At 41.5% G+C, this 27,800-nt stretch overlaps 1 protein-coding gene and 1 pseudogene across 4 annotated transcripts in view; both read right to left on the bottom strand.

The window, feature by feature from the left end:
- Nucleotides 1-27,800, bottom strand: part of BCL2 (BCL2 apoptosis regulator) — a 233,161-nt gene that overhangs the window by 149,012 nt on the left and 56,349 nt on the right. The window contains exon 3 of one of the 4 annotated variants that reach the window (XM_034995685.1): nucleotides 15,100-17,286. The exons of the other annotated variants lie outside the window; for them this stretch is intronic. Within the exon in view, the coding sequence (XP_034851576.1) occupies nucleotides 17,278-17,286 (9 nt within the window). The 3' untranslated portion in view covers nucleotides 15,100-17,277. Of the gene's footprint in view, nucleotides 1-15,099; nucleotides 17,287-27,800 lie in introns of those variants that run through there. 4 annotated transcript variants of the gene reach the window in all.
- On the bottom strand, nucleotides 1,983-10,757 carry LOC118004606 (annotated as a pseudogene).

Genomic DNA, 27,800 nt, shown 5'->3' with positions numbered 1-27,800 from the left:
CTGGAGATTCTGACTATCCCCGATATTCCCCATCTTTAGGGGTTGACCTTAGGAGTTCCCCAGCAAATGGCATAAACATATTATTCCACAGGGATGCTCAAAGTTAGCCAGCCCCTCACACATCCTCAGGGCTTCTAATAAGCTTATTAGTTCTTCATTCTTGAATAAAGGCAGACAGCCAAGGATTACCAGACATGTAAGGAGAGCGTCTACATGAAAAACAGAGTTCAAAACAAAGAGGAAAAGGTGATGGGGAGGAAACAGAGATCATGAAGGAAAAAGAAAATTTCAAAAGAGAATACATTTTTTTTTCTCAGAAAGCTAAGAGAATGTCACACACGTGAAAACAGAACAGAATGCTAAAAAAAAAAAAAAAACACACACACACAAAAACCCCCCAACTATTTATAGATGAAAAGAGGAAATTTAAAACAATAACAAAAAAGAAAACCCAAATGACAGGTTGGAAATTGAAGTTTAAGAAATTGCCCCCAAAAGAGCAAAATGATAAAGAAACAGAAAACAGGAAAGAAAATGTGAGAAAATCAGAGGACTGGCCTAGAAAGTACAACACACAAATAATAGGAGTTCTGGAAAGAAAAATGGAGCTAATAGAGAGAAGCAAATATCAGCATATTGAAAGAACACGCTGAGTGCTCAGTACAATAAGTGAAAACAGATTCGTGAAGAGGAAAATTACTGTGAAATTTAGAACCCTGGGGAAAAGGCAAGATTCTATGAGTTCTAGGGAAAAAGAAAAAAAAAATCAGGTACAACGCATCAAGAATGAGAATGGGTTTAGTCTAACCACAACACTGGGAGTTAGCATACATAAGAGCAACATCTTCAAACTTCAGAAGAAAAAATTTTTTTAAAGATTTTATTTATTTATTTGACAGAGAGAGACACAGCGAGAGAGGGAACACAAGCAGGGGGAGTGGGAAAGGGAGAAGCAGGCCTCCCACCGAGCAGGGAGCCCGATGCGGGGCTCGATCTCAGGACCCTGGGATCATGACCTGAGCCGAAGGCAGACGCTTAACAACTGAGCCACCCAGGCACCCCAAGAAAATTTATTTTTGACTTAGATTTCCTCGTGCAAGACAGACAAGGCATCAAGTGAGAAGAGAGAATAAAGACCTTTAGAGACATTCAAAATGTGGATATATATCTTTTGTGGGTCCATTTTTGATAGGCTATGCAGGCTGGGAAACACTAAAATGAGTAAGTGGAAAAAAGAGGGAATTTTATGCAATCCCACATAAGACTAAGGTATAGAGGGATCATGTGGTGAAGGGAGCAGACAGCTGGGCCCCAGGCATAGAGAGCAGTCCATCCAACTGGGCCAGGTGGATCAAGAGAAAGACATACTGAGGGCCACTGCACTGCACTGGGTTTTGATTCTGATAACCTGCTGGAGGGTGTGCTCCCTCAAGCAATGAAGTAAATCAGCAAAGGGGATCCAACTCAGAAGAAAGGCAATGGAAGGTTCTAGAATAACAAGAGATATCCCAGCATGATAGGTGTATAGCAGGCATAGAGAAAAGTTCAGATAAAAGGAAAATGGAAGTCTGCAGAAAGGATGTCACCAAGAAAATAAGTGGAACCAACAGATTACTGATGTGATCAGCCTTGTGGCAAAATGTACTTGTGAGGCTATGCAAGATATAGGGAAAATCTGCAAAAGGTATGAAGAACACTAAGGAAATGAAAAAAACAAGACAGATATTAACTTCATGAAAATAAAAAGTTCTGCTGATAATATTATTTATATAGGCAAAATAGGGAAAACACTAACACTTGATTTAATAAAACATTGCATATAATTATACTGGGAGAAAGCGGAGGGTAAGCTGTGGATACAGTTATGTAAAAAAGCTAGGTCTTTATTTACTAGAGTGAAGTTATGGTATTATGAAGAAAATTGATAAAATTAAAAAAAAGTATATACATTACTTAGGCATGTGGCGATATATATATATATATATATATATATCAGAAGAAAAAGCTAAAATATAGAAAGTGATGTTCTCTAGGAAGGGGACTGGGCAAAGCAGGGTAGGGTAGAATTTGTTCCCATAGAAATTAAGGAAACAGCACATAAGTAATTATGTACAAGGATGTTTTTGTCTACAATGTTTATGGAGACATAAAACTGAAAATAACTTGTGTTCACCAATAGTGTGGAACAGCTCAATAAATCACATAACAGCCATACCTTAGAATTTAATTAGCTATTTTTAAAAACTGGTTAAATTTGTATCTATTTATCTGGAAGGACATCCTGAATATGTTACTAAAAGAGCAAGATAGGTTGTGAAGTAATGCATATGGTATGACTGGATTTTTTTGCAAACAAAACCAAAACACTGTTATTTAATTTATATGGATATATATGTGCCATGTGTTTATATGAGCGTCAAGAAATGTGTGGAAGGATGCATGCCAGATGTTTACATTGCTTACCTTAGGAGGACAGGAATGGAAAGGGTAGGGGATTAAGAAAAAAATCAACCACAGGAAAACAGAGATTGGGAAACATAAAAAAAAATGGTTAAGAGACATGAGGAAGAGAATACCAAGGTCTAACATACATGTAACAGCAGGCTAGGGAAGCTGTAACAAACAACTGGGGAGAGACAACATTCAGAGATTATGACAGAATTTTTCAGAATTGATGAATATTAGAAATCCTTAGATTTAACAAGCATATTGAATCCCAGACAGTGAAATTGCAGATCATCAAAGACAAGAACCAAAAGAAAAAAAAAAACCTGTAAAGCAATTAGAGAGAAAAAAACAGACACAGCTAAGCAAACGACAGACTAGCAACAACTTCATCTCATCAATGATAGGTGCTGGAAGGCAAAGAAGTAATAATTTCAAATGCTGAGGAAACATATCTACATAGAATTCTATACCTAAAAAATCATTATTCAAGACTGAGGGTAAATTAAAGATATTTTCAGATAGAGACTGAGATAGCTTAATATTCTCAAATCCTTGATGTAATAACTACTCCAAGGTGTACTTTAGTAAGAAGTATTTGAACTGAGAAAGGATGAACAGAATCCAAGAAGCACCATCAGTAACATTTACTGAGGGCTTACTCTGTACTTTGCGGCATACCAGACACCATTCTAAGTGACTTACAATAAAATTGGGATTCAAATTCAGGCAGTTTGCTTTTAGATCTCATGCTCTTAACTATAGTGTAAATAGAACGGCATATATTTTGATAAATTTTGAGAAGTAGATTTGTAAAAAATAATTGGTTGGGGACAAAAAGAAACAAAATGATAGATGATAAAATATCCAATGGTGTCATATCAGAATATGAGAGAGAGAGCTTCATAAAAATGTTCTAAGGAGTCTGTTATATTGTTTTGGAAGCAGAGATACAGATTAATTTTAGACTCTGTTAAATAGAATTTTTAAGGTTTAAGGGTAACAGCTAAAATAACGGAACAAATCACCTACATTACGAATCAAGAGGAAAACAGCAATCCTTTTTTTAATGGTATAACCATATTTATTGTGCCTGGGACACAAGGTGAAGGGAGAAACCTCAAGAGGAGGAAGGTGGGGAAAGTCTGGAGCTCCAGTTAGAGGCAGGAATGTATCTGCTGGGCTCATCACATAATGAAAGGGAGGGCTCTGAATCCATCATTCCCTTTGTTTCTTCCCTGGGCTTCTTGAGCTTTTTGAACATGGTGGATCTCCATGACCACCCGCCAAAGTCCCACGACTCTGCCTCATCCAGCTCGCACACCAGCTGTGGATCATTGCATCCATGGGACTGCTTGGCTACATTGCCCCATTCAGAGGAATCCTTGGAGACTGGAGTGTGGGAGGCTTCCAGCTCGGGGTGAAGGGTGGTCATCAGCTCACACACCTGCTGCTGGACAGCCACTCCAAAATGGATCCTCTCCTCAATCTGAGGTATCTGCAGCTGTAGCCAGATAAGGACCAGGCTGACTGCTCAGTGAAATCCTCATTCCCAGGTGTTAGGTGCGATAAGAGGATCATGATCTTGCCATTCACTGGACTACTGGGAAAACCTTGGCCTTCAGCTTGCCCTTTCATCTTTTAATGCATTTCTTCCTTCTCCTGCAGTTTCTTCTCCTCTTCCTTCTCTTTCCCCTTCATGGGATCAAGCAGAGAATATCCAAAGGGGCCTTTAGATTGCTCAGGTTAGCTTCATTGAGAGCTGGATCCTTTACAAATGCTGCTAGCTCAGAAGTCTTCTTGGGGAAATCACTCCTGAGTAGGTCGTCTGTCTTCACAGAACCTATCCACCTGGGCTTGGGATTCAGGCTAGACTTTGAGTGTGGTGGCCAGGGCCAGGGGGCCTAGCACTGCACAAGGAGCAAGGAGTGGACACAGGGAAAGGAAAGCAAAATCAACAGGAAAACTCAAGTCATCTAATAGAAGACAGAATAGGAAGAAAAAGTAAAGAAGGAGCATGGCATATAGAAAACATTTGGGTTCCTACTGAATTCCAAATATATGACTTATCAAAATAAATGTAAATGGCTTAAACAAAGCCATTAAAAGGCAGAAATCTTCAGGGTTTTTTTTAAGATTTATTTATTTATTTATTTATTAGAGAGAGAGAGCATGAGAGGGGGGAAGGGCAGAGGGAGAAGCAGACTCCCCGCCGAGCAGGGAGCCCGATGTGGGACTCAATCCCGGGACTCCAAGATCATGACCTGAGCTGAAGGCAGTCGCTTAATCAACTGAGCCACCCAGGCGCCCAACAGAAATCTTCAGATTTAATTTTGTAAAACTCTAGCTGTTTACAGGACAGAAGCCTAAAACATACTGTTACAGCAAGGATCCACATAAAATAATGCATTCAAAAAGTAAGTGTCCCTACAAATAATAAATATTCAATAAATATTTCTTTTAATTGAATGAATAAACGAATCCAATCAAATAAACTTCAGAGCCAAGAGCATCTGCTGGGCGGAGGGGGGAGGGAGTGTGGACAATGAAGGTTGCCGCTTAATGATAAAAGGATATTCACCAGGAAGCCTGCTGTATACCTAACAGTACAGTGTCAAGTATATATATAGCAAAAACTGAGTTAATTCTGTGAATGTAACAATTCAAATTATAGTGAGAGATTTTAGCACACATCTCACAAAATCAATAGACCAAGCTATAAAGCAGAAAAAATACAGAAGACTATAAAATGTATATTAAAACTTCATCTAATGGATATGGAAAGAGAACCCTCCACCTAATAAAGAATACACATGAAATGTTTACAAAAATTGACAAGGTTCTAGGCCACAGAGCAAGTCCCAACAAATTTCAAAGACCTGCTAACATTCAGACCACAGTCATCAACCAAAACACAATAAAAGTCGAAATCAGTAACAAAACCACAGCCACCAAGCCCAAGTACATTTGAAATTTCAAAAACACATTACTAAGTTATTAATATGAAATAGAAATGAAAGTAACAAAACATGTAGAACTGAACAATAGTTGAAACCCTAGATTTCAGTAGAAGGAATGCTTGGCATTAAATGCAGTATCAGGGGACGCCTGGGTGGCTCAGTCGGTTAAGTGTCTGCCTTCAGCTCAGGTCATGATCCCAGGGTCCTGGGATTGAGTCCCGCATCGGGCTCCCTGCTCCGCGGGGAGCCTGCTTCTCCCTCTGCCTCTGCGTCTCTCTCTCTCTCTCTCATGAATGAATAAATAAAATCTTAAAAAAAAAATAAAAATAAATAAATGCAGTATCAGAAAACAAGAAAAAATTAAGAAGATAAAGAGCAATAAAATAAAGACAATGGAAGAAAATTCTTTTTCCACAAATGGATAAAGTAATAGGAAGGCAATAATAATAATAACAACAAATCAATAAAGTAAAAACAAAGAAACAATATAGAGTAGGAAGAAAATAAAGGTTGATTTTTTTTAAAAAACTAGTAAAATAGGTAGATATTCAACAAGAATGAAATAGAGAAATAAAAGAAGGCAGAAATAAACACTATTAGGCATAAAAAAACCCATAACTCTAAATAAAGTATTTATTCTTTTAAGTATGAGAATTCTGTTTTCTGCTTTAAAGCAATAAATCTAAAAACAGATGAAATAAAAAATCTCCTAGAAAAATATGTTACCAAAATTGACACACAAAAAATAGAGAAATAGTAAATGCTTCTGAACGTATTTTTATAAGTTCAGTCTAGAGCTGGATTTTAGAAATAGACTGACAATACAAAAAAGGAAAGCAGTAAATCAATCTCAGTTTAAAATATCAATGCAAAAATCCTAAATAAAATATCAGCAAACATATCCAGCAGTGTGGTGTGTGTATATATACTATTTCTTTAAAAATATGTTTTTAATCTGACATATATGATATATCACATATATCATATTTATCACATGATTAATGTGTGATGTGGGTTTTGTATTTGTGATGATTTAGTAGGGTTTATCCTAGAAGCTCAAGAAAGATTTAACATTAACTAATGTTATTTAGCACACTTACAGATTAAAAAGGAAAAACTATATAATCATGTCAATAGATGCAGAAAAAGTATTTAATGAAATTTAACGCCCCTTCACAATTTTAAAATGCAATGAAATACCTAGCCAACCAAGAACAGAAGGAAGTTTTAATTAAGAAGTAGTTTCTATGAAGAACCTACAATAAAATTTAGGAACACATTTCCTTTAAAGTCAGAAACTAGACAAATATGCTTTCTCCAGCACCCTTCCATTCATCATTGTGTGAGATACAGAACTGATGCAATAAAGCAAGAACAAGGAGTAAAGGAAATAAGGATTAAAAACGGAGAAACAAAAGAGCATTATTTGCAGATGATAAGACTGTCTACATAAGAGAATCCAAAAGAAACTACAAACAATTATAAGTAATAAGAGAGTTTGGCAAGAACACTGGAGACAAGATTAATATACAAACACTCATGGCATCCTTATCAGCAACAATCAATTAGAAAATGTAGTTTTTAAAAGATTCCATTAGCAATAGCAATAAACTATGACAAACCTAGGAATAAATCTAAAGCAAATTATTAAACTTCACTGAAAGTCATAAGACCTAAATAAACAGAGATATATATCACACTCATAGAGTTGAAGATTCAACATCAATATTAATTCCTTTTAAATTAATATATAAATTCAATGTAATTCATATTAAAATCCCAGAAAGAATTTTCATGGACATTTTAAGCTGGTTTAAAAATTCACATAGAAGAATTAAGGTAAAAAAATAGCCAAGACAATATTGAAAAAGTATTAAGGTGGGCACTGTCCAAGTAGATATTAAGACATTAATTAAAGCCTTATATTTCAGACACATTAGGATTGGGGCAGATACAGATAACTACACCAAAGCAATAGAGAGAGCCCCTCCATGTAACAGAACTTGGGATGAGACAGAGGTAGCATTATAAGACTGTGGGAAAGGGCTGAACTATTTAATACATGGTTTGGGACAACTGGTTATTCATATGGGAAAAAAATAGACTCAAACTCACACTATATCCACAAATGAGTTCCAAGAGAATTATAGTTAACTTTAAAATGTTTAGAAAAAATACAGTCACTATTTTTATAATCTCGGGCTAGGGAATGATACAATGGGGAAAAAAAAAAGACAGGAAAAAATGGTGATAAATTTGATTTTAAAACTCTTGTGACAAAAGACACCAAAAAGACAAAGCTTAAAGGCAAGAAACAGACTGAGAGATAGAAGATTAAAAAAAAAAAATCCAGGGTGCCTGGGTGGCTCAGTTGGTTAAGCGACTGCCTTCGGCTCAGGTCATGATCCTGGAGTCCCGGGATCGAGTCCCGCATCGGGCTCCCTGCTCGGCAGGGAGTCTGCTTCTCCTTTTGACCCTCCTCCCTCTCATGCTCTCTGTCTCTCATTCTCTCTGTCTCAAATAAATAAATAAAATCTTTTAAAAAAAAAAAATCCAGTTGAGACAACATCAAAATAAAAGGCTTCTGCAGAGCAAAGAAAACAATCAACAAAACCAAAAGGTAACCTACAGAATGGAAGAAGATATTCACAAATAACATATCCAATAAAGGGTTAGTATCCAAAATATATAAACAACTTATACAACTCAACACCAAAAAAACCCAAAAATGGGCAGAAGACACGGACAGACATTTCTCCAAGGAAGACATACAGATGGCCAACAGACACATGAAAAGAAGCTCAACATCACTCATTGTCAGGGAAATGCCAATCAGAACCACAATGAGATATCCCCTCACACCTGTCAGAATGGCTAAAATCAAAAACACAAGAAACAAGTGTTGACAAGGATGAGGAAAAAAAGGAACCCTCGTGTACTATTGGTGGGAATATGAACTGGTGTAGCCACTGTGGAAAACAGTAGGGAGGTTCCTCAAAAAATTAAAAAGAGAATTACCATATAATCCAGTGATTCCACGACTGGGTATTTACCCAGAGAATATGAACACACTACTTCGAGAAGATATATGCACCCTTATGTTTAGTGCAGCATTATTTACAATAGCCAAATTACGGAAGCAGCCCACGTGCCAATCGATAGATGAATGGATAAAGATGTGGTGTGTGTATGTACGTATATAAAACAGACAATGGTATATCACTCAGCCATAAACAAAGAATGAAATCCTGCCGTTTGCAACAATATGGATGGATCTAGAGAGTATAATGCTAAATGAAATAAGTCAGTCAGAGGAAGCCAAATACCATGTGGTTTCACTCATGTGTGGAATTTAAGAAACAAAGCAAATGAACAAAGAAAAAGACAAACCAAAAAAGAGACTCCTGACTATAGAGAACAGACTGAGGAGAGGAGAGGTGAGTGGGGGGATGGGGGAAACAGGTGAAGGGGAGTAAAGAGTACACTTTAGATGATGAGCACTGAGGAATATATAGGAGCTTTGAATCACTATACTGTATACCTGAAACTAATATGACATTATATGTTAACTGTACTAGAATTTTTTTTAAATCCAGGATTTTTTTTAATCTATAAGGAAAAAAACAACCCACTACAAAAGAAATGATCAAAGTCTACAAAGTGGTAATACGTAGAAAAAGAAACCCCCATCACCAATGTTCATGAGAAAGAAAAGCAGAACATCCCCAGGAATCAGAGAAATATAAATCAATACCACAGTAAAATACCTTTACAATCTATCAGACAAGCAACACATAAAAGCCTGATGATGCCATGTTGGGAGAAATGCGGAGCAAGGAGAACCCTCCCATATTGCTGGGAGAGCAATCTGGCAATGTCTACTGAAGTTGATGATGTTTCTGCCCTCAGACCCAGAAATTGCACATCTGCATCTATACCTTTGAGAAGGGATGAGATTAGGGTGAGGTAGAAAGAGACAAACTGTTAACATTTGCTATAAAAAAATCTTTTTTAAAAAGATTTTATTTTGGGGGCATCTGGGTGGCTCAGTTGGTTAAGCATCTGCCTTCGGCTCAGGTCATGGTCTCAGAGTCCTGGGATCGGGCTCATGGCAGGCTCCCTGCTCAGTGGGGAGACTGCTTCTCCCTCTCCCGCTGCCCCTCTTCCCCTCGTGCTCTCTCTCTCAAATAAATAAATAAAGTCTTAAAAAAAAAAATTTTATTTTTAAGTAATCTCTACACCCAACACAGGGCTCCGACTCACAACTCCAAGATCAAGAGTCACATGCTCTACCAACTGAGCCAGCCAGGTGCCCCTATAAAAAAATCTTTTTAAAATGTGGTACACATGGGGCGCCTGGGTGGCTCAGTCGTTAAGCGTCTGCCTTCGGCTCAGTTCATGATCCCAGGGTCCTGGGATCGAGCCCCGCGTAGGGCTCCCTGCTCCGCGGGAAGCCTGCTTCTCTCTCTCCCACTCCCCCTGCTTGTGTTCCTGCTCTCACTCTCTCTCCCTGTCAAATAAGTAAATAAAATCTTTAAAAAATAAATAAAATAAAATAAAATGTGGTACACACACACACACACATGTACACACACACCCAAGAGAAACTCTTCCACATGCATGCAAAGCATGTGTGCATGCTGAAGCACTGTCTGCAACGTCACAGAGTTAGAAACAGCCATAATATCCTTCAAAAGGGCACTTTAAAAGTGAGAAACAACTTTATTGTCCTTCCATTGACTACTATACCGAATGGAACATGGATGAGGCAGAGGTACATCTTTCTCAACAGATTAATCTTATACGTATAACACAGAACACAAAGCCGAGATATCACTGAAAGTTTAAAAACATTTTAAAATATACAGGCTGTCTATGGATACATGTGTGTAAAATATGCAATCATGCATGGTAATAATAAGCATCAAATTTAAATTGAAGCTGGGAAGGGAGAAGGGGAATGGGACTAGGAGGTGCTTTCTCTCTCTCTCTCTCTCTTTTACAGGTGGCTGGGAAGATCTAAAGCACATATGGCATAAAGATAGGACAAAATGATAATACACATGCATTTGCTATCTTATTCTCCATATTTCCTGTTTGCCTGAAATTGTTCATAATAAAAAAATACTGTGTTTTGCACATTTTAAAGATACCAACGGACATCACTTTTCCTAGGGGCCCTCCAAGGCAGCCAGGGCAAATGTTACTCTTATGGACCGATGATGAAGGTGAAGGAGGAGTGGGCAGGCGGGCACACGGTTTACCATCAGAGGGCTCGGAGCCCCCGGGCATCACATTGCGAGGCTCACGCCACTCATTCAGTAATTTATGTAACACAGGGAACTGGAACATGGCGCAATTCAGGGTAGGGTAGGCGGCCGAAGGAGAGGACAGCCTCTTCCCTTCTGGGACAAACCGCAGCCTGAGGAAGGACAATGACATAATTTGATAAAAAGGGAAGAAGACAGGCTGCCCCGGTCATCTGACAGCTTTTCAATGAATCCGTAATTCTTTCGTGGAGAGGCTGATTATTCACTGTGCACCTGCGGAGGAGGAGGAAGTGAGAGAAGTGACCTCCGTTCTGGTCACTTCGCCTTCAGAGCACAGCACCCTGGGCCAACAGGATGCTGCAGTCGGGACGCAAGCCTTGAGATCCAGTCCGGGATTGGTCCCTTACATGCTCTGCCTTTCAGCTCTTCTTTCAAACGGAGAAGGTGGACTGCCATCTCAAGGTCAGTGAAATTCTAGAATCTACTTACCCTGTTTTTCAGGATTTGTTTTCCCCTTTCTTTTAAAATCTGAAAGAGCTTCTGCATTTAATATTTGCACATGGTTTTGAGGCTCAGTCCTGGGACATGTCCCAGCTATGTTCTTCCCCCTGGTGACATACACCAAATGCCTAGTAATAGTATTTGGTGTCTGGAAGTCAATAAACACTCCTCCTCCGCCCAGCTCCCCAGCGCCGTCCCCACTCTTGGGAGTCTGGGAACTGTTAGGTAGGGGGGTCACATGACTGTAGCTTTAACTAAGCAGCAGGGAATATGCCCCTTTCCATCCCTGCAGTCATACATGCTGCAGGGAGGTTGGGGGGGGCAGGGTCCCGACCAACAACTCAGCCCCTGAGGCAGCACTACACGCACATTTTAGGTTAGAAATAAGAAAGAATTTCCTGGCTATAGGAACTGCCAAACCGTAGGGTGGGTAACCAAGGGAGGTTCCAGAATCTCCTCTAGAGATCTTTAGAAACCCGATACAACCTCACATATCAGAGACGATTTTTTGCAATCCTGCCTAGAGACAGAAGGACCTGGTGTCTGATCGGCCCTCCTCCCAGGCACCCGATCCGCCTTCTTGCCTTGCCCTACTCTTCTCATTATTATATATGCCTCCTGTAGATCTTACACTTACTGCCAGCCCGCAGGCTTGTTTTCATGTGATTCCTTGCCTCCTCACACCTTTCCTTCTTATTTTATGGAAAGCGGGTCAAAGGTCAGAGTTGCCCAATTACCCACACATAGTTTGGTGGTAGCATCTGATACCCAGGCAAAACAGAGCTAGGATTCCAACCCCAGCCTCAGCGCCAAAGCTGGATGGAAACGGAGAAAATTAGCTGTTGTTAACAATCCGTTGTAAATGAAGATAGGAGCCTAGTAATTGATTTTAAATAGATTTTTAAAAGAATCGTTGGCCCTATTTCATGAAGAATACAGAGTTTCAAAAGCGTTCATTCCAGGGTTGGATTTTTTTTTCCCCCTCTCTTCTGGCTTAAACCCCAAATGGCCAAGATCCGAGTCTGAATAAACAGTGTGGGTGGTGACCGTTCTGTGAGGCCCGGTAGAGGATGCAATCACTTTCTTCCCCGGTTCAGCATTAAATCATGTGAAACTGGCCCAATCGTGCCCCAGAACTTCTGCTCAGTACATGGAGGGCCACAGAGCGTGTACGCTCTCTCCGGTTTTCAGGGAGGAGAAAAAAATTAATTCTCCCAACTGCGAATGTTTAATTATGTCTAAAGTTCATTGACCCCACAGACGGCTGTCAGATGATCTTGTGAAGGCCTGTAAAGGCATCCCAGGAATGCAGTGATGTGGGCAGAAACCGAGTGGATTCATGCCACCGAATGCTTGCAACAGGACGGGATCAGCGGCCGTCCAGAAAGGCTGCAGTGAAAACAGGGCTTCAGGATAATCAGTAATTTAATCTCACCTACGCATTTCTAGGCCTTCAAAAGTGAGGGTTATAAATCAGAATCTCGGGAAAGATCCCACAGGGAGGGGGCCCGGGACGGCGGGTGAAGTAATTCTGTTTGCTGGTTGCGGCCTCAGCCGGCTGGGGAGGCAAGCATTCGCAATGTTTTTCCCCCGTTGTAGAGGTAATGCTTTCTGACTTCCCAGCTACCGACATGAAAAGAAAATGACGATGAGGCAATCCCATTCATAAATACACCGTGGGGCTCGGGGAGACGGCAGCGTCTCTGTTTATTTAGATGGTTTTGATAGAATGCGGCCCTCGAGTGTGCACAGAGCGACTGTGTGTCTTTGTCAAAAAATGCCCTACAGCGTGTTCCTCGTCCACAAGGGCTGGACAGCCCCCTGCGGGCTAACGGAGGGGAAGGGGACAAGCCAGGTGACCGTCCGGACCGTCTCCCTCTTGTAGTCTCTATCCGGGGCACAGGCCTGGCTCCTGGCCCCCAGGCAATGGTGAAAGCCAGAAGTGGGAACCATTCGGAGACAGGATGGTTTGGGCTTCTTGGAAAGGGGAGGCCGGGGCCCCAGGGGACGCTGCGGCCAGGTGGCCAGCTCTGGGGGCTCTCCTACTTAGAGGGAGGCAGTACGAAATATTCGGGCTTGGTGCTTCCTAAGATTAAAATGACCTATTAGGGGTCCAATATTATTTTTCTTTGAGTCGCTTTCGCACCAAACAGGGTCTATCAGTCAAAATACTATGCTTTCAGTGGGGAAAATGTCACAACCACAACCAAGCTGCATTCTCTCTGGCATCTTTATCGTTGTAAGTATAGAGAATGTGTGGCCAAAATTTCACCAACAATTCTGCTCCTCTGATGGAAGCAGAATGGAAAGAGTCTCACTTGTTTCATTTGTAGACTAACCTGAAATTCTTGGGTCCTTTACCAAAATCTGCCACTTCGCTTTTGAATGCACAGTGTGGGTCTGCGTTCAATTCATGTTAAACCAACAGATATTTGGCAAACACAAATAATGGGGTAGGAGCTCGTGGCAATCAAAAAATCCAAAAGGCATGAACCCTGCCCTCAAACAGGCCAGAAACGAAGAGGCAGACATTAATCCTGGGAGGGCTCAGGAAACTTCCGGCATGCAGTCTTCCCAGGGCGTGGTGGCATTTGACCTCAACTTTTACCAAAAGCTCCATGTCCACTTGTACATTGTGGCATTGTGGAGAGGACAGAGAGAGAACTGACGCTGAGTCATGCGTATTCATGGTTGGGTTCTGTAATTTTACCTTGTTTTTAATCCATCTGACATTTGAGAGGTCTCCTGTCAAGACCCCTTCTTTAAGGCCCATACCATTTCATGCTCCTTTGGTCAGTGAACAGTTAGTAAAAAAGGAAAAAGAATTTCTTCTGTCTTCCCACCCTAAAGAAGGAAGCCTTCCTTCAAATCTTTAAACATTTTCTAGAAATATGATTTCCCTGTAACTACAGAGGAAATATATGCTTCCAGATAAAGAAATTTGGACGCTAAGTAATATCCTAAATCACTTCCACCTTTTGGATACTACAATTTATAAAATTCCATGAAGGAAATGACTCTTACTTCTCATGAAGTTCCCATTGGGAAGTCGCTGTGAGCCATGGTTATGAAAGCGATATCCTCTTGCTGGTCCCAATTCCTTCCCTTTGTCGGGGGCCTTCACCGTCTTTGAACCACACAGCAATTTAATTATTTCTCGTCCGTAGTAGGTGTTGCAGTCCACCTCGTCAGGTGACTCTCAGAGTATATGTCTCTGTTACATTTTATTTTATTTTTTTATTATTTATTTATTTATTTATTTTTAAAGATTTTATTTATGTATTTGACAGAGAGAGACACAGCGAGAGAGGGAACACAAGCAGGGGGAGTGGGAGAGGGAGAAGCAGGCTTCCCGCAGAGGGGAGAGCCCGATGCGGGGCTCGATCCCAGGACCCCGGGATCATGACCTGAGCCGAAGGCAGACGCTCAACGACTGAGCCACCCAGGCGCCCCTGTCTCTGTTACATTTTAAGTTCATGGACATTAGGGACTGTTTTATTCACCTTTGTATTTCCCCAGAGTGTCTATAACGTAATTAGTGTTCACAGAACCAATGAGTAAATAAATATCATGGAGATGTCTATGGCAGGGGTTGGAAAACTTTTTCAGTAAAGGGCCAGATAGCAAATATTTTAAGATATATGGTTTCTATCCTAACTGTTCAACTCTTGCTGCTATTATAGGAAAACAGCCACAGACAATCCATAAACAAATAGGCATGGCTCTGTTCCAATAACACTTTATTTACAAAAATAAGTGGCAAGCCAGATTTGATCCACAGGGCATGGTTTTTGGACCCCTGATCTATGGTGTTTATCTCTGCCATAAACCTTAGTATATTCTCTAAATTTTCATATGTTCCCTGTGATTATCAGTAACTAAAGTGCAGAAAATGTAAATATTTAAGAGTTGTTTTTGAGCTCCACAGTAATGAATCCACTTAAAAAAAAAAACAAACAGGAACGTACATACAGAAATTAGCTGCTACTCCAAGTATATTTCATGGTCCCTTATTTTGTTTATTATATGCCTTTAAAAGGAACAATTCTTACCCCTCAAAAATGGGGTAGTAGTTTTACCACTGACCTCATCATTATTGAGTAAACTTGATATTAAGATCTCAGAGTTACTGGGTGAAGAGTCTGGTGCTGGGGCATGGTGAACTTGACACTTTCCTGGAAAGGGGAATAAATGCACCCCCCTCGTTCCCGCTCTCTACCAGATCATTTGATCTAATTTTCCTGCCAAAGGTTATTAATGCAGAAGATACATCCTCCTTTCTCTTGATGACCCTCTGGAAAACATCCAGCTACAAAGAGCACAATAGAATTTCAAAAGCCCAGCAAACACACAGAGAAGTAAAGGGTAGCTACGAGAATATGATGAAAACAAGATGTCCCAGGCTGATCACCCTGACCTGGTTTGAGAGTGCCCCACCCACCCTTATTCTTTCCCTCACTGTCCGGCTACCTTTGTGTAAAATACAATTCTTTAAAAAGGCGCTGGATCTGAACTGTGGTGGGAACTCAAAGGATACAAAGGCAGAAGGTCGACTGCTTGGTTTGGAAAAATTCAACCAGTTGTTTTCAAGGTATGAGAAAATACACCGCAAACAACCTACAAACGAGTACCCACAGACATTTTTTGAGATGAACTACTCTAAGGTGTGGATCTTGAAACTGTGTCCATCATCCCCAGGGTATCATGAAACAGTTCTAGAGATTTCTTATAAGAAAGAAAAAAAAAATGAAGTTTGAGCCTTTCCAAGCCTCTCCTCAGCACCTGGACCAGGTTCAAAAAATCAGAAGGATTCTGCGCCTTAAGAAAATGAGAAACCACTGATTCGCAAATAGAATAGGAAACACTGACTGCAAATAGAAGGTACGCTTGGGGGCTCAAAAGACCTGAGTTCAAATCTACCAATTCAACCTATGTGACTTGAGGCAAATTATCTGACTTTAATGTAGCTTGTCCTTTTTAAACACAGGGCTAATATATAATATTATATATATATAATATATAATTAAGGAGAAATGTGTAAAACAGAGGACATACAGTGTATGGCCTAATTTATTTCACCGAATGTTAAAATTTCACATGCTCATGGTAGAGCAGAAAACGAACATGCCATAGATTCTGAGCACAAAGAGCAAGTGACCGTCCTTTACTGCTTTTTCTGCAATACTAGCACACAACCATCCCCAGTTCCTCTCCTCCGTTTATTCAATTTCCTACCCTTCTAGTCTTGCCTTCTCGGTCACTCCTCACGGCAACATACCCTCCTCCTCCCTGCGACAAAACATGGAGGCCATTCTCACCGTTACACGGAACAGAGCTCCAGGCAAGAGCGTCATGTACCTGAAGGGATATTATTTACACGGACTTCTTTCATATTTCATAAAATTTCAAACTGCTTATATCCCGTGTGGCCCTGGGATACAGGAGTCTTCTTGCCATCTTGGTTGGGGATTAGATGTATGAGAAACCAGACAGGAGTTCAGAGGGGGATCATGTGGAGTAGACACCAAGAGAGAAGTATAAAGCTGGGGGGGACTGTGACGTGTCCAACGAGGCTGTTTACAATACTTAGGACAACTTCCTCCATCTCAGTTACAATGGTCCAGGTGACATTCCCCATGGGAAAAGTCACTGACCATGAAGTGTAAATGAACCAGCCACCAGCTGGGAAGGTTGTATGAGCAGCAGAGACAAGGCCCAGGAGTGAAGAGCAGAACTCATTACTCATGATCCTCTCTTGCTTCCACCCTGAGAACCTGCCATAAGGTTGCAGAACACCTGATCTTTATTTCCTCTGAATCAACCGCTTGGGCTGTGCCCACAGGACACAAACTAATGACCGAAGAGAAAAAAATAATGCATACATCACGGGACATGTTTGACAAATGTGAAGTTCAACCTAGCATTGAGAGAGAGATGCTCTTAATCTCCTCTGAGGCTCCATGAGAACATGATCTGCTTCCTTCTTCTGGTTTCCAGCTTCTTTAATACCAAAAACTTCTCCTTGAAATGCGAGATCTTTGAAGAGTCCATCTCGAGATTTCCAGGGGGTTCATTTAAGCCAAGTAAGTGGGTTCCTCTGATTAGTGTGCCTAGAACAATACAGGTAAAAATGTCTTTTAAATCACTCATTCAAAAGTTAGCTGCTAAGGAATGCTACTTCGGCTTCAGGAAACAGGCCCATATGAGTTTCCTCCATCAGCCCCTGACAGCATTCTGGGCAAAGCAAACAGAAAATCTCGAGGAAAAAAAGAAACTCTCAGAGCCCACGCTGGGCCCCTTCGCATTCCTTTTTTAAGCATTACAAGCCTGATGCTAGGCCACAGATGCAGCTTTTGGAGGTCAGAGGCAGTAGGCGGATGTTTTCCCTTAAGTCCGTTGTCTCTCCCTCAATCTGTTTATAGCTGCCTCCCTGTCAGCCTGCACCTCCAGTCCTCACTAAATGCACATCCTAAAGGCTTCTGCCCACCATACACGAACGGGCATTTTTCAGTAATTTGTTCTCTCTTCTAGAAGGAGGAATGCACCCCACTTGCCAGGTAACCCCTGATAACCCATTTCCGGGGTGTTCCTCAGCCATCTTCAAGAAATACTGTAGGAAAAGCCCCTGTACAGGGCTTATGTCCCCAGAGGTGTGTGGCATCAGAAAGGGTCTTGTTCTTCTTAGAAGTAAACAACTGAGGTCACATGATGGGTATTAGCCTCTTAAATCAATTGGGTGTCACTGATGGGCTCCCAGGATGGAAGTCAAGAGTTACTTATTCAAACCGGTGGTTTTATTTTGTTTTGTTTTGTTTTGTTCTGGGCTTGCAGATGCTCTTCGTACAAGTCAGACCAAGGATCTCCATCTGTAAGTCAATTACAAATTCCACGGCAGGCAAGCCAAGCAATAGATTGCAGAGACTTATCCAAGCTCGCTACAGATTCATCCAGAATATGATCCACCGGAGATGCAGGATAACGTCTGAGGCTATTCCTCATACACAAAAGTGCCACGAAACAAGGGAGTTTCTTGGTGGTGATGGAATAGTTCTGTATTCTGATGGGAGGGGTGGTTACAGGAACCTAGACATGGGGTGAAGTGCCCATACAGGCCCACACACCAATGAGTGCATGTGAAACCTGGTGAAATCTGAAGAAAATTCTGGAGATTTCACTCGTGTCAATTTCCTGGTGTTGGTAGGGTGTATCCTCTACCTACATTATACCCGAAGCTCAAGTTAGGCAAGATGCTACCATTGGGGGAAGCCAGATGACGAGTACCTGGGACCTCTCTGTGCTATTTTTGCAACTTCCTGTGAGTCTATATTTATTGCAAAACAAAAAGTTTCAAAAGTGGCATGATCAAGTTAGCACTTGTCCGGCAGTAGCTCGCCCATCTTAACCTAATTGTATTTGAAGGTCTAGGCTGCTGCTTTTTTCTACTCACTGTACTTTAAAGTATTTCCTATGACCTTTCTCTAAGAAACGAAGTCAACCTATCTTCTCATCTGTACATCGTGCTCTCTGAATAGGAAGGCTGTGGAGAGGGGCTGCGGAGGGACAACGGGTTCTGAATGGCTCACACCCACTCGCCAGCATCAGGTATCACCACCAGCGTTCTGAGCAGACATTAGCTTTCAGCTGTTTCATGGGTATTTCTAATGACACAGAGGTTTAAAGAGTAATCAGGTCCTAGCACCAAGAGGCAAACACAGAGATGAGGCCATTGGCTAAGGAACAGAGAGGAGAGAAGAGTCTAAGTCAGGCCAAGACCTGGCTCTTTTCTTCTGTCTCCACAAGCTTCTCCCAGGACTTCTCGTGGCTCTGCCTCATCTTACAAGCCTGGAGCCAAAGGAAGATCCCCTGTGACACTCTATTCCAAACGTGTCTTCCCCCTGCCCTAGCTACCTGGCATTATCCTTTTGGTTGTCTACCATCACCTTACCTTTGGCTTTACTCATTTATCAGCTCTATCTCTGCATTCACATATGAGCTCCAGGAGCAGCTTGTCCCCTCTGTTCACCAGCATATCCCTAACACTGAGGACAGTGAGGTAACTATTTACTGACTGAATGAGAAAATGAGTAACACATCTCTAAAACAATGGCCATTAGACCATGGAAATTCTCAAACAGATCATTATTAAATGACACAGAGCCTTCATTAACAATCATTCAGGCTGTTTTGCGTACGCCAAGGTCATTTTACATTTGGCTAAGAGAGTAAACATGACAAAAATTTGAGTGGTGGTTTTTAGTCCTAGCAGCGGAATTCAAGAGCTATGGGAATCCCAATGGACAGACGTGATTTCTGTTGAATTTTCTGTCTCAGGCAGAAAGAGACCAGTAGTGGGTGAGGAGATAGATGGGGAGACAGGAATAAGCATCTATCTGAATACACACACACACACACACACAGACATGCCCACATGCACTTTCTCATTTCCAAAGATGTAATGGGATCTTGATGCTTCCTTTACCCTTGTAAGTCAGCCTGTAATGAATGGGGAGTCCCCTGGCAGTGGACAGAAAAGCACCAGGGAGACAGGTATGGTGGGATTAGGTGGCACAGGTAGGCAGAAAGAACACAGAAGGAGCCCCGGTGAGACACCGAGAGCGTCCTGCATGGTGTCACCAGCTCCACTGTGTGGGCTCATAAGGGTCGTGAGAGCTCAGGAGTGAGGGCTGCCCGGTCATCAAATCATCAGTCTGGAGCGGTCTTCCCTGGAACAAAGTCACATCACTGTTCAAAACAGGAAAGGCTTTGGACAACCCACCATGCTCAAGATGTCAGAATACAACTTTTAGTGGGTTATGTTTTTAGATGTGGTGAAATGTTTTAAGTAAATGATCTGCTTTAGTGAGGGAAAAAAGAACCTTCCCCAAAAGACCCTTAAAAGCATGGGAATAAGAAGCAAGGAGGCCAACAACCCCCTAACTTTAAAAGTATACTTGGAGCTGAGCAGCCTGAAGTTAGTCTTTTAATACCAAAGTCAGCCTGTGCTGACTGACTCCCCTTCATTTCACGCTTCTCTTAAAAGAAAACAGGCCAGGCTGTTTCAGTAAATAACAAAAGGTCAGAGAAATGCTACTCACAACATGAGCAAAATAACGGTGCAACCTGCCAAAATGTTTCCTAAGGCCTCATAGGCAGAAAAATCCAGTGGTGAACTAGTCCACAGACCTGACTGGTGAGAAGAAAAGGTTCATCCAGTAAAATCTGCCACAAGGTCTCCAGCTCATGTCTCACCCATGAGAAACGAAAATAGAGATTATGCCATAAGGGTCCAGCCAACATCTCAATTCCACGTCCCTCATAAAGAAGCAGGTTGCCTACGTGTGTACTTTGTTTTTTCAGGTTTCTCTTCTTAGATTATATTTTGACTTTGGAGCCAAGTGTCGAAATGGTGGTCAAAACACTACGCTTTTACTCAAAAGCAAAGCTCAGACTAAATTTGGTTAAATCCCCTCCTGAATGAAACTTCCGACTGGTTTCACTCCAACCACCTGAGGTTGGGCACCATACATTCATTTTATCTTCAGAATTTCTCTGAGGTTAACAGGATGCAAATACCATTATAAGAGCTTGAGAGAGAGAAAGAAATACATTCAAGGCAGAAGCCAAGACCCTTTGCCCTCAGGATATTGCCTCAGTTGATTCTGTGTCAGTAATCTGCTGGAGTGTTTGTCTTGCCAGGGTATCCCTACTCTTAGCCTTGTAGACAACACCATACTTGAAGCCTGGTCACCAGACTTGTTGCAAAGACTGGATCTCATTCATCTCTTGGATGAGAACTTCCATGGGAACTTGTAAGTGGTCAACGCTCAGCACATTCAGTGGGTGAAGTCAAAAGTATCCATATTCTACACCATTCCTGGTTTAAACCCATAAAGCAGCTTTTTGCAAAATACATCCCATAAAATCCTAGTCTGACAAGATGTTACTTGGGTGCAAAATAATTCTGATTCCATGATGAGTACGTTTTCGAAAGGCTTCTACAGTTATTTACATTCCCCATTTCAGAATCATAATGCACATGCACATATGAAAGCTTCTGAGAAGTCCTGCAGAAAAGGAACCTGTCTAGGTCAGCATGCCCCAAATGATTTTCAGAAACTTTTTCTCAATTAATACCAATTACTGTCCTGAGGAACTAGTGTTTTGCAGAGGACATGTTGGGGAATGCTTCCTTAGAGTAATTTCTGATTCATGGCTAATCTTTTCTAATCTGTCATTAAGTCTGATTGATTCTTCCTTCATGATATATTATTGTGGTCGATACTGCCCATTTAATACCCTACTGTTAGTTTCTTATTCTTTAACCTAGAGCTTCATAATATCACGGGCTCACACAAGGTCAGGTCTGGAAGTGCTCTTAGAAATAATCATAAAGTAAAGGTCAACCCCTGAATTTAACAGAGTTGTTAACCAATGCATCCGCGGTGAAGGTACTGGCTTAAGATGTCACAGTACAATACGTTTAGTTCCCTAAAGGCAAGGGTTCTGTCAAGCACTTATGCTGTTTCCCCATCCACACTGTGGACAGGAATTACAACAGCGGGCCCCAAGTGGGAAGGAGGAGGGAGGAGATGCCAATGGAAGCCACAGAAAGCCATACACATGCACGTCCGTCCTCTCTCTTAGCTCTTGAACAGCTCTGTGGGTCAGGTATTTACATGACAAGGAAGCTGAAGACCACACAGTAAGCAAATCACTGTGCCAGGATTTGAGCCAAGAACAGTCTGACTCCAAAACACATACTCCTACCAGTGCATTCTATTCCCTTCACAGACAGGCCCTCAGTAGGGGCATGTTGAATCACATATCAAACCAGGAATCTGCATATGTGAAGTTAGAGGCAGAGACTATGGGCACTACTGTAAGGAAGAACACAAAGGTAGCCTTCGCTTCTCATTAAAATATTCCATCACTTGTGAATGTGAAGAAGAGAGTAAATTTTTGAATTCACTATTAATGAAATGAAAAACTTTAACCGATGAAAATGGAATCAAGTCAAAATAAGGAGAACTAAACTCTGGTATTATTGAACATCACAAATAACATATTTGCAAAGTTGTGCACGACCATTCCATGTTAGAATGGATTGGTGTCTCCCGTCAAGTGCTGACTCACTTCGGTTATGCCTCATGAAATCCATGGTGGGCACAAGTCCCATTTGTATGATGATGGATGGTGGCAGTGTATTTTCCTTTTATATACCAAGACATCGACTACTCAAAAATGCTGTAGTTCTGATGGGGGAAAGGAGGCCTTCTCCACATACAATCAACTCATAAACTACCAAGAGTGTTCTTTTTCATATTCACTTGTCAGGAATCCAAATTTAAAAATTCAGACTTCTTTATTTGCATTTTTGAGATATTTTGAACACTAATAAGTAATTCTTTCCACTTACTGGTGGAAGTACTGTCTTTTGGAGAATTTCTGAAGCAACACGTGGTTCCTAAGTCCAAGTAAAATATTAAAAATGGCAGCAGGGGCACCTGGCTGGCTCAGTCGGTTAAACGTCTGACTCTTGGTTTCAGCTCAGGTCATGATCTCAGGGTTGTGGGACTGAGTCCCATGTCAGGCTCTGTGCTCAGCGTGGAGTCTGCTTGAGATACTCTCTCCCGCTCCCTCTGCCCCTCCCACTTGTGCTGTCTTCTCTCTCTCAAATAAATAAATCTTTAAAAAAACCCCACTCAATTAGAGAAAGACACGTATCATATGTTCTCACTGATATGAGGAATTCTTAATCTCAGGAAAAAAACTGAGGGTTGCTGGAGTGGTGGGGGGTGGGAGGGAAGGGGTGGCTGGGTGATAGACATTGGGGAGGGTATGTGCTATGGTGAGCACTGTGAATTGTGCAAGACTGTTGAATCACAGATCTGTACCTCTGAAACAAATAATTCAATATATGTTAAAAAAAAAAAAAGAAGATAGCAGGAGGGGAAGAAGGAAGGGGGGAAATCAGAGGGAGAGACGAACCATGAGAGACAATGGACACTGAAAAACAAACTGAGGGTTCTAGAGGGGAGGGGGGGAAGATTGGTTAGCCTGGTGATGGGTATTAAAGAGGGCACATTCTGAATGGAGCACTGGGTGTTATATGCAAACAATGAATCATGGAACACTACATCAAAAACTAATGATGTAATGTATGGTGATTAACATAACATAATAAAATTTAAAAAATAAAATAAATGCTCTTCAAAAAAAAAAAACACAACAGCAATAAACTAACAACAAATAATAATGGTCACAAACCCACAAGTAATCAAATTAAATAAAATACTGGCCTGGGAAGATTTATATTTCTCTTTATAATAATTACTGTGCAACTCAACTTATGGGTAATATGAAGTTTCAATATTCGTAGAAGGAGAAAATTTTAATTTCAATATTTAAGTCAAGCATAACTGTGTAACCTTAAGAAAAAAAATGACCAAGAAAAATATTTTATATTTGAATGCTGAGACAAATTTTTCAGCCAGTACTAGGTAGTGAATTTTAGCGTTAGGTTTATCATCTGGAAATTAAAAACAAAAGCAAGTCATGAACAATTTATCTCTCCACCAATCTCTTACTCCTCAAATATGAGTGATGCTCATTTTCCTCATACCTCAAAAAAGACACCGATGAGATTGTCATTCACTGAGATTTTGAGATACAATGAAGAAGCGGAAATTTACAAGGAAACAGAACTGTAAAATCTTGACCATTCCTGTCATAGCTGAAGGACAGAAAAAGCGACTTTCAAGTGAACTGACAACACCTGCTTAACTTTATCATCTGCTTCGTTAACATTCCAACCTCCCTTTATGGATTCAGGTTCTACCTATGCCCTCCTGTGCTAGCGGGAGAGCTCTCTGATTGGCCACTGCTTGCCTTTGTCCCATATCCAAATGAATGGGTAGGGCCAGTCCTGCAGAGGGTCTGCATAGAGAAATCCTGCACAGAGGAATCTACCAGACCTAGACCCAGACTAGAACAGGGAGCAGGCACAAATTAAGAAGGAAGCAGAAGAAGCTAAACAGCTTCCTAGCAACTGTGTTCAAATCTGATTTTTTTAAGTGAATGCACAGACAGCAGATACCAATTCTAGAAACAAAACCATATTTTAATGGTAAACAGAATTATTCCTGGGCTGAGTACAGTTTGGATTTGTTCCTTGTTTCCCTCACCGTGACAGAAGAAAGAAGAGCTGCCATTTCCATGAGGTTCGGGGCGTGCTGGGCACTGTTCTAAGCAAGCACTTGCTTCATATTAAACGCACAACGGCACTTAGAAGGAAGGGGCTATTATAATCGGCGCTCTGCAGATAAGGAAGAGGCATCAAAAACCAGGCAGCAAAGGGCAGAGCTGAGGTTAGAATCCAGGCAGGCCGCTGGGGCCCACGCTGCTAAGACCTGACACCTTATGACCTATTATGAAGTTAGCGGGGTTTACTACTGTGACATGCTTGGATAAGACACAAATTTCAAGTAGTCACTAATCACTTCCCATATAAGAATACATTCAAAGTAGTTAATAGTCACTTGCCAGGTAAGAATATCTTTCGATATCCCGAAAAGGTTAAAATATTCTGTGGTCCTACCTCTCTATCACTTAACTGGGGCCACTGCCTCACTGGACAGGCCTCCCGAAGGAGATTTCTGAGGGCTAGTTCAAAACCTCAGTGACGGGGCAAACCCCCTCCTGAAGAACATCCGCTGTGTACCCTGTAAATTTGGGGAGAAAGTATTTGAGGTGGTCGTTAGAGACTTCTGTTACAACAACTGGATGACCCCCTTTCCATTCTAGATAGGAACAACTGAATAATTTAATTGCTGGACTTAAAGGCTTGTCTGTTTTTAGGAAAATGAGATTTTTATTTGGGATTCCCCAGTATATTAGAAAGATTTTTCTTAGTATAATTGTGGGCAAGAAGGAAATAATACACATATTTGTGGCTATGAGCAGCTAACCAGAAGGAAAAAAAAAAAAGGAAAGAAACTGTCCGGACTTGCACGGTTCCAAAAACTGCTGAATGTTTTCTTTTTTTTTTCCACCCAACTAAGCATTTCTTTCTTATCGAGGAGGCTTCATTTCCCACCTGTGTCTTTTAGGTTCTTGAAATACATATAAAGTTAGTGTTTATTTTCCACCCACTGAAAGCTTGTTTAAGTTATTCTTTCTCTGGGCTTTACTTTTAGGAGTCACAATTTGCTTGGCAAGCGTCGGCGTCAGAGAAAGCTTCCTTTTATGTACAGCAAACTCCTGACTATTTAGAATGTTTGCTTGGGAGATAAAGGGATGCCTGGTGGTTTTTCTGCTTTATAACAATTACAATGTACAACATGATCAGACAAAAACTAAAATGTGCTCAAAATGAATTCCACCTTCCCTTGGCAAGCAGTGTGATCATGATCATCGATGCCAGTTTTTTCATACTCCAGTGTTGTTTAAAACTTCCAAATGTTTGTATCCTAAGTTAATACATATATTTCAAATACGGGTTGTGGAAAAGATGCCGTATGTAGCCGTCCAAACCTTGGCGTTGGACTGTCCTCGTCCTTCACACTGAGTGTTAGGGTTCAGTAAGCCAAGATCGGCTCTTCGAGCTGGTGACCAGCGGCGCCATCCTGACAGCGCGCACGCAGCACATTCCCCGGACCTCAGCACAAACCATCCGACGGGCACAAGCGCACCGTGAGGCATGAGGGCTTCTGAAGGTCACACAAGCGCACGTGAAAGGCAGAGAGGCAGGACGCAACACTATTAACCTGGGCCCTGCCTGTCCCTGGATCGGGCTGGGGACCCCACTGTTGAGTGTGGAGAACTGAAGAGCATTAGGTTGCAAGCTTGATTCCTCTTACGGGGCATTTAGAAGAATCAAGTGACACGCAGCAGGAAGGTCTCCTCTGATCCCTGCCTTCAGGCAGTTAATGTCATTTCCCCCACTTTACTGGGGCACAGCGAAGGTCCAAAAGAGCTGAGTGACACAGAGCAGTGCAGGTCACCTTTTCCCGCTCCATAAATTACAGGTGACTCTTTTCTGGAGAGTATGTTACTGGTCACACATGAAACAGAACGGCAGTGTGGATGGCTGTATCCAGACCATTGCTTCTAATAAACAGACCAAACTCAGCCATGCTGAGGGAGCAGAGCCCCCTTTTCCTGCTCTCCCAGAACTGGGACTGGACTCCAGGAGGACAACAGCACCAAAACCTCAAGGGACAAGACTCTCTGCGCTTCTAATTGGAAGCAGACTCCCCACTAAGCGCAGAGTCCCATGTGGGGCTCAATCCCAGGACACTGAATCATGACCTGAGCCAAAACCAAGAGTCAGACACTTAACCCACTGAGCCACCCAGGTGCCCCAGAAGGAACTCTGTTCTTATTTGGGGGGATTTCACAAAACATCTTATTAAAAACATTAACATTCTGGGGCACCTGGGTGGCTCAGTCGTTGGGCGTCTGCCTTCGGCTCAGGTCATGATCCCAGGGTCCTGGGATCGAGCCCCACATCGGGCTCCCTGCTCGGCTGGAAGCCTGCTTCTCCCTCTCCCACTCCCCCTGCTTGTGTTCCCTCTCTCGCTGTGTCTCTCTCTGTCAAATAAATAAATAAAATCTTAAAAAAAAAAAAAATTAACATTCTGAAAACTAAATCCAACAGCAATGGAATGTACTGAAACAGACTGATGGCTGATATCCCAATCTACAAGTCCTTTAAGGAGAGAAAGAACTTAAACAGATGGTTAATTAATCAAATGTATTTGATGGGACAAAGATAATCAGTAACCTCATTCTGTCTGAGATGTAGTTCAGTTTGAAAATACTATGAAAATGCTGTTGTCGTGCATCTGTTGAATGCTGAGGCTTGCCAGCTGTAGCATTCCAGCCAAGAAATGACCGTTTTGTGACCACTTAAGAAACCAAGAAATTAAGGAGTCAAGTGGTACCTTACTCAAGGGCCTTGTCTATGAAGGTGATGGATCACAAATTCCTCTCACCTTTTTCCTCCATGTCCAGTACCCCACATTTGTGAGCTGGCTCAGTTGGCCTGGATGAGCGGTATGTAGTTAGGGGACAGGGGTCCGTTTATAGCTAAAGGTCACAAAATAGGGCGACCAACCTTCCCATCCCACATGGAGCCTGTCGCCACGTCTTGAGCATCTTCTGTAGCAGGCTTAACCAGCCACAGAATAAGTGAAGTAAATAACAGTTATGCTCAACATCCATTAAAACCAAATACCTGTCCACTAAACAAGACTGACCCAGGAAACCCTCTATCCAGATGGTGTTCACCAGTCTACACAAAATAGGAAAAATTAGGGGAGGTAGTGGGGTTTTTTTTAAGTTAAATTCATTCCATTTTAAAATAGTGTAATTTACTCTGAGATTGTTTTTCCTACCTTTTTGGTGTTAAATGTTCTTTAGTCACCAAGGAGAGTAAATAGTAGCGAATTTCTTAATATCCTAACCCAGTGAAGTAAGAAGTTAACATCTCTATATTGGTCCTTAAGAGTTTAAAAAAGAGAGAGAAGGGAGGAAGGAAAGAAGGAAAGAAGGAAAGAAGGAAGGAAGGAAGGAAGGAAGGAAGGAAGGAAGGAAGGAAGGAAGGAAGGAAGGAAGGAAGGAA

The sequence above is a fragment of the Mirounga leonina genome, unplaced genomic scaffold, assembly GCF_011800145.1.
Source record: "Mirounga leonina isolate KUSES-001 unplaced genomic scaffold, KU_Mleo_1.0 Mir_93, whole genome shotgun sequence".
NCBI classification, from domain to species: domain Eukaryota; kingdom Metazoa; phylum Chordata; class Mammalia; order Carnivora; family Phocidae; genus Mirounga; species Mirounga leonina.
The sequence above is the reverse complement of the archived record's forward strand: the minus strand, read 5'-3'. Positions and strand labels throughout refer to the sequence as shown.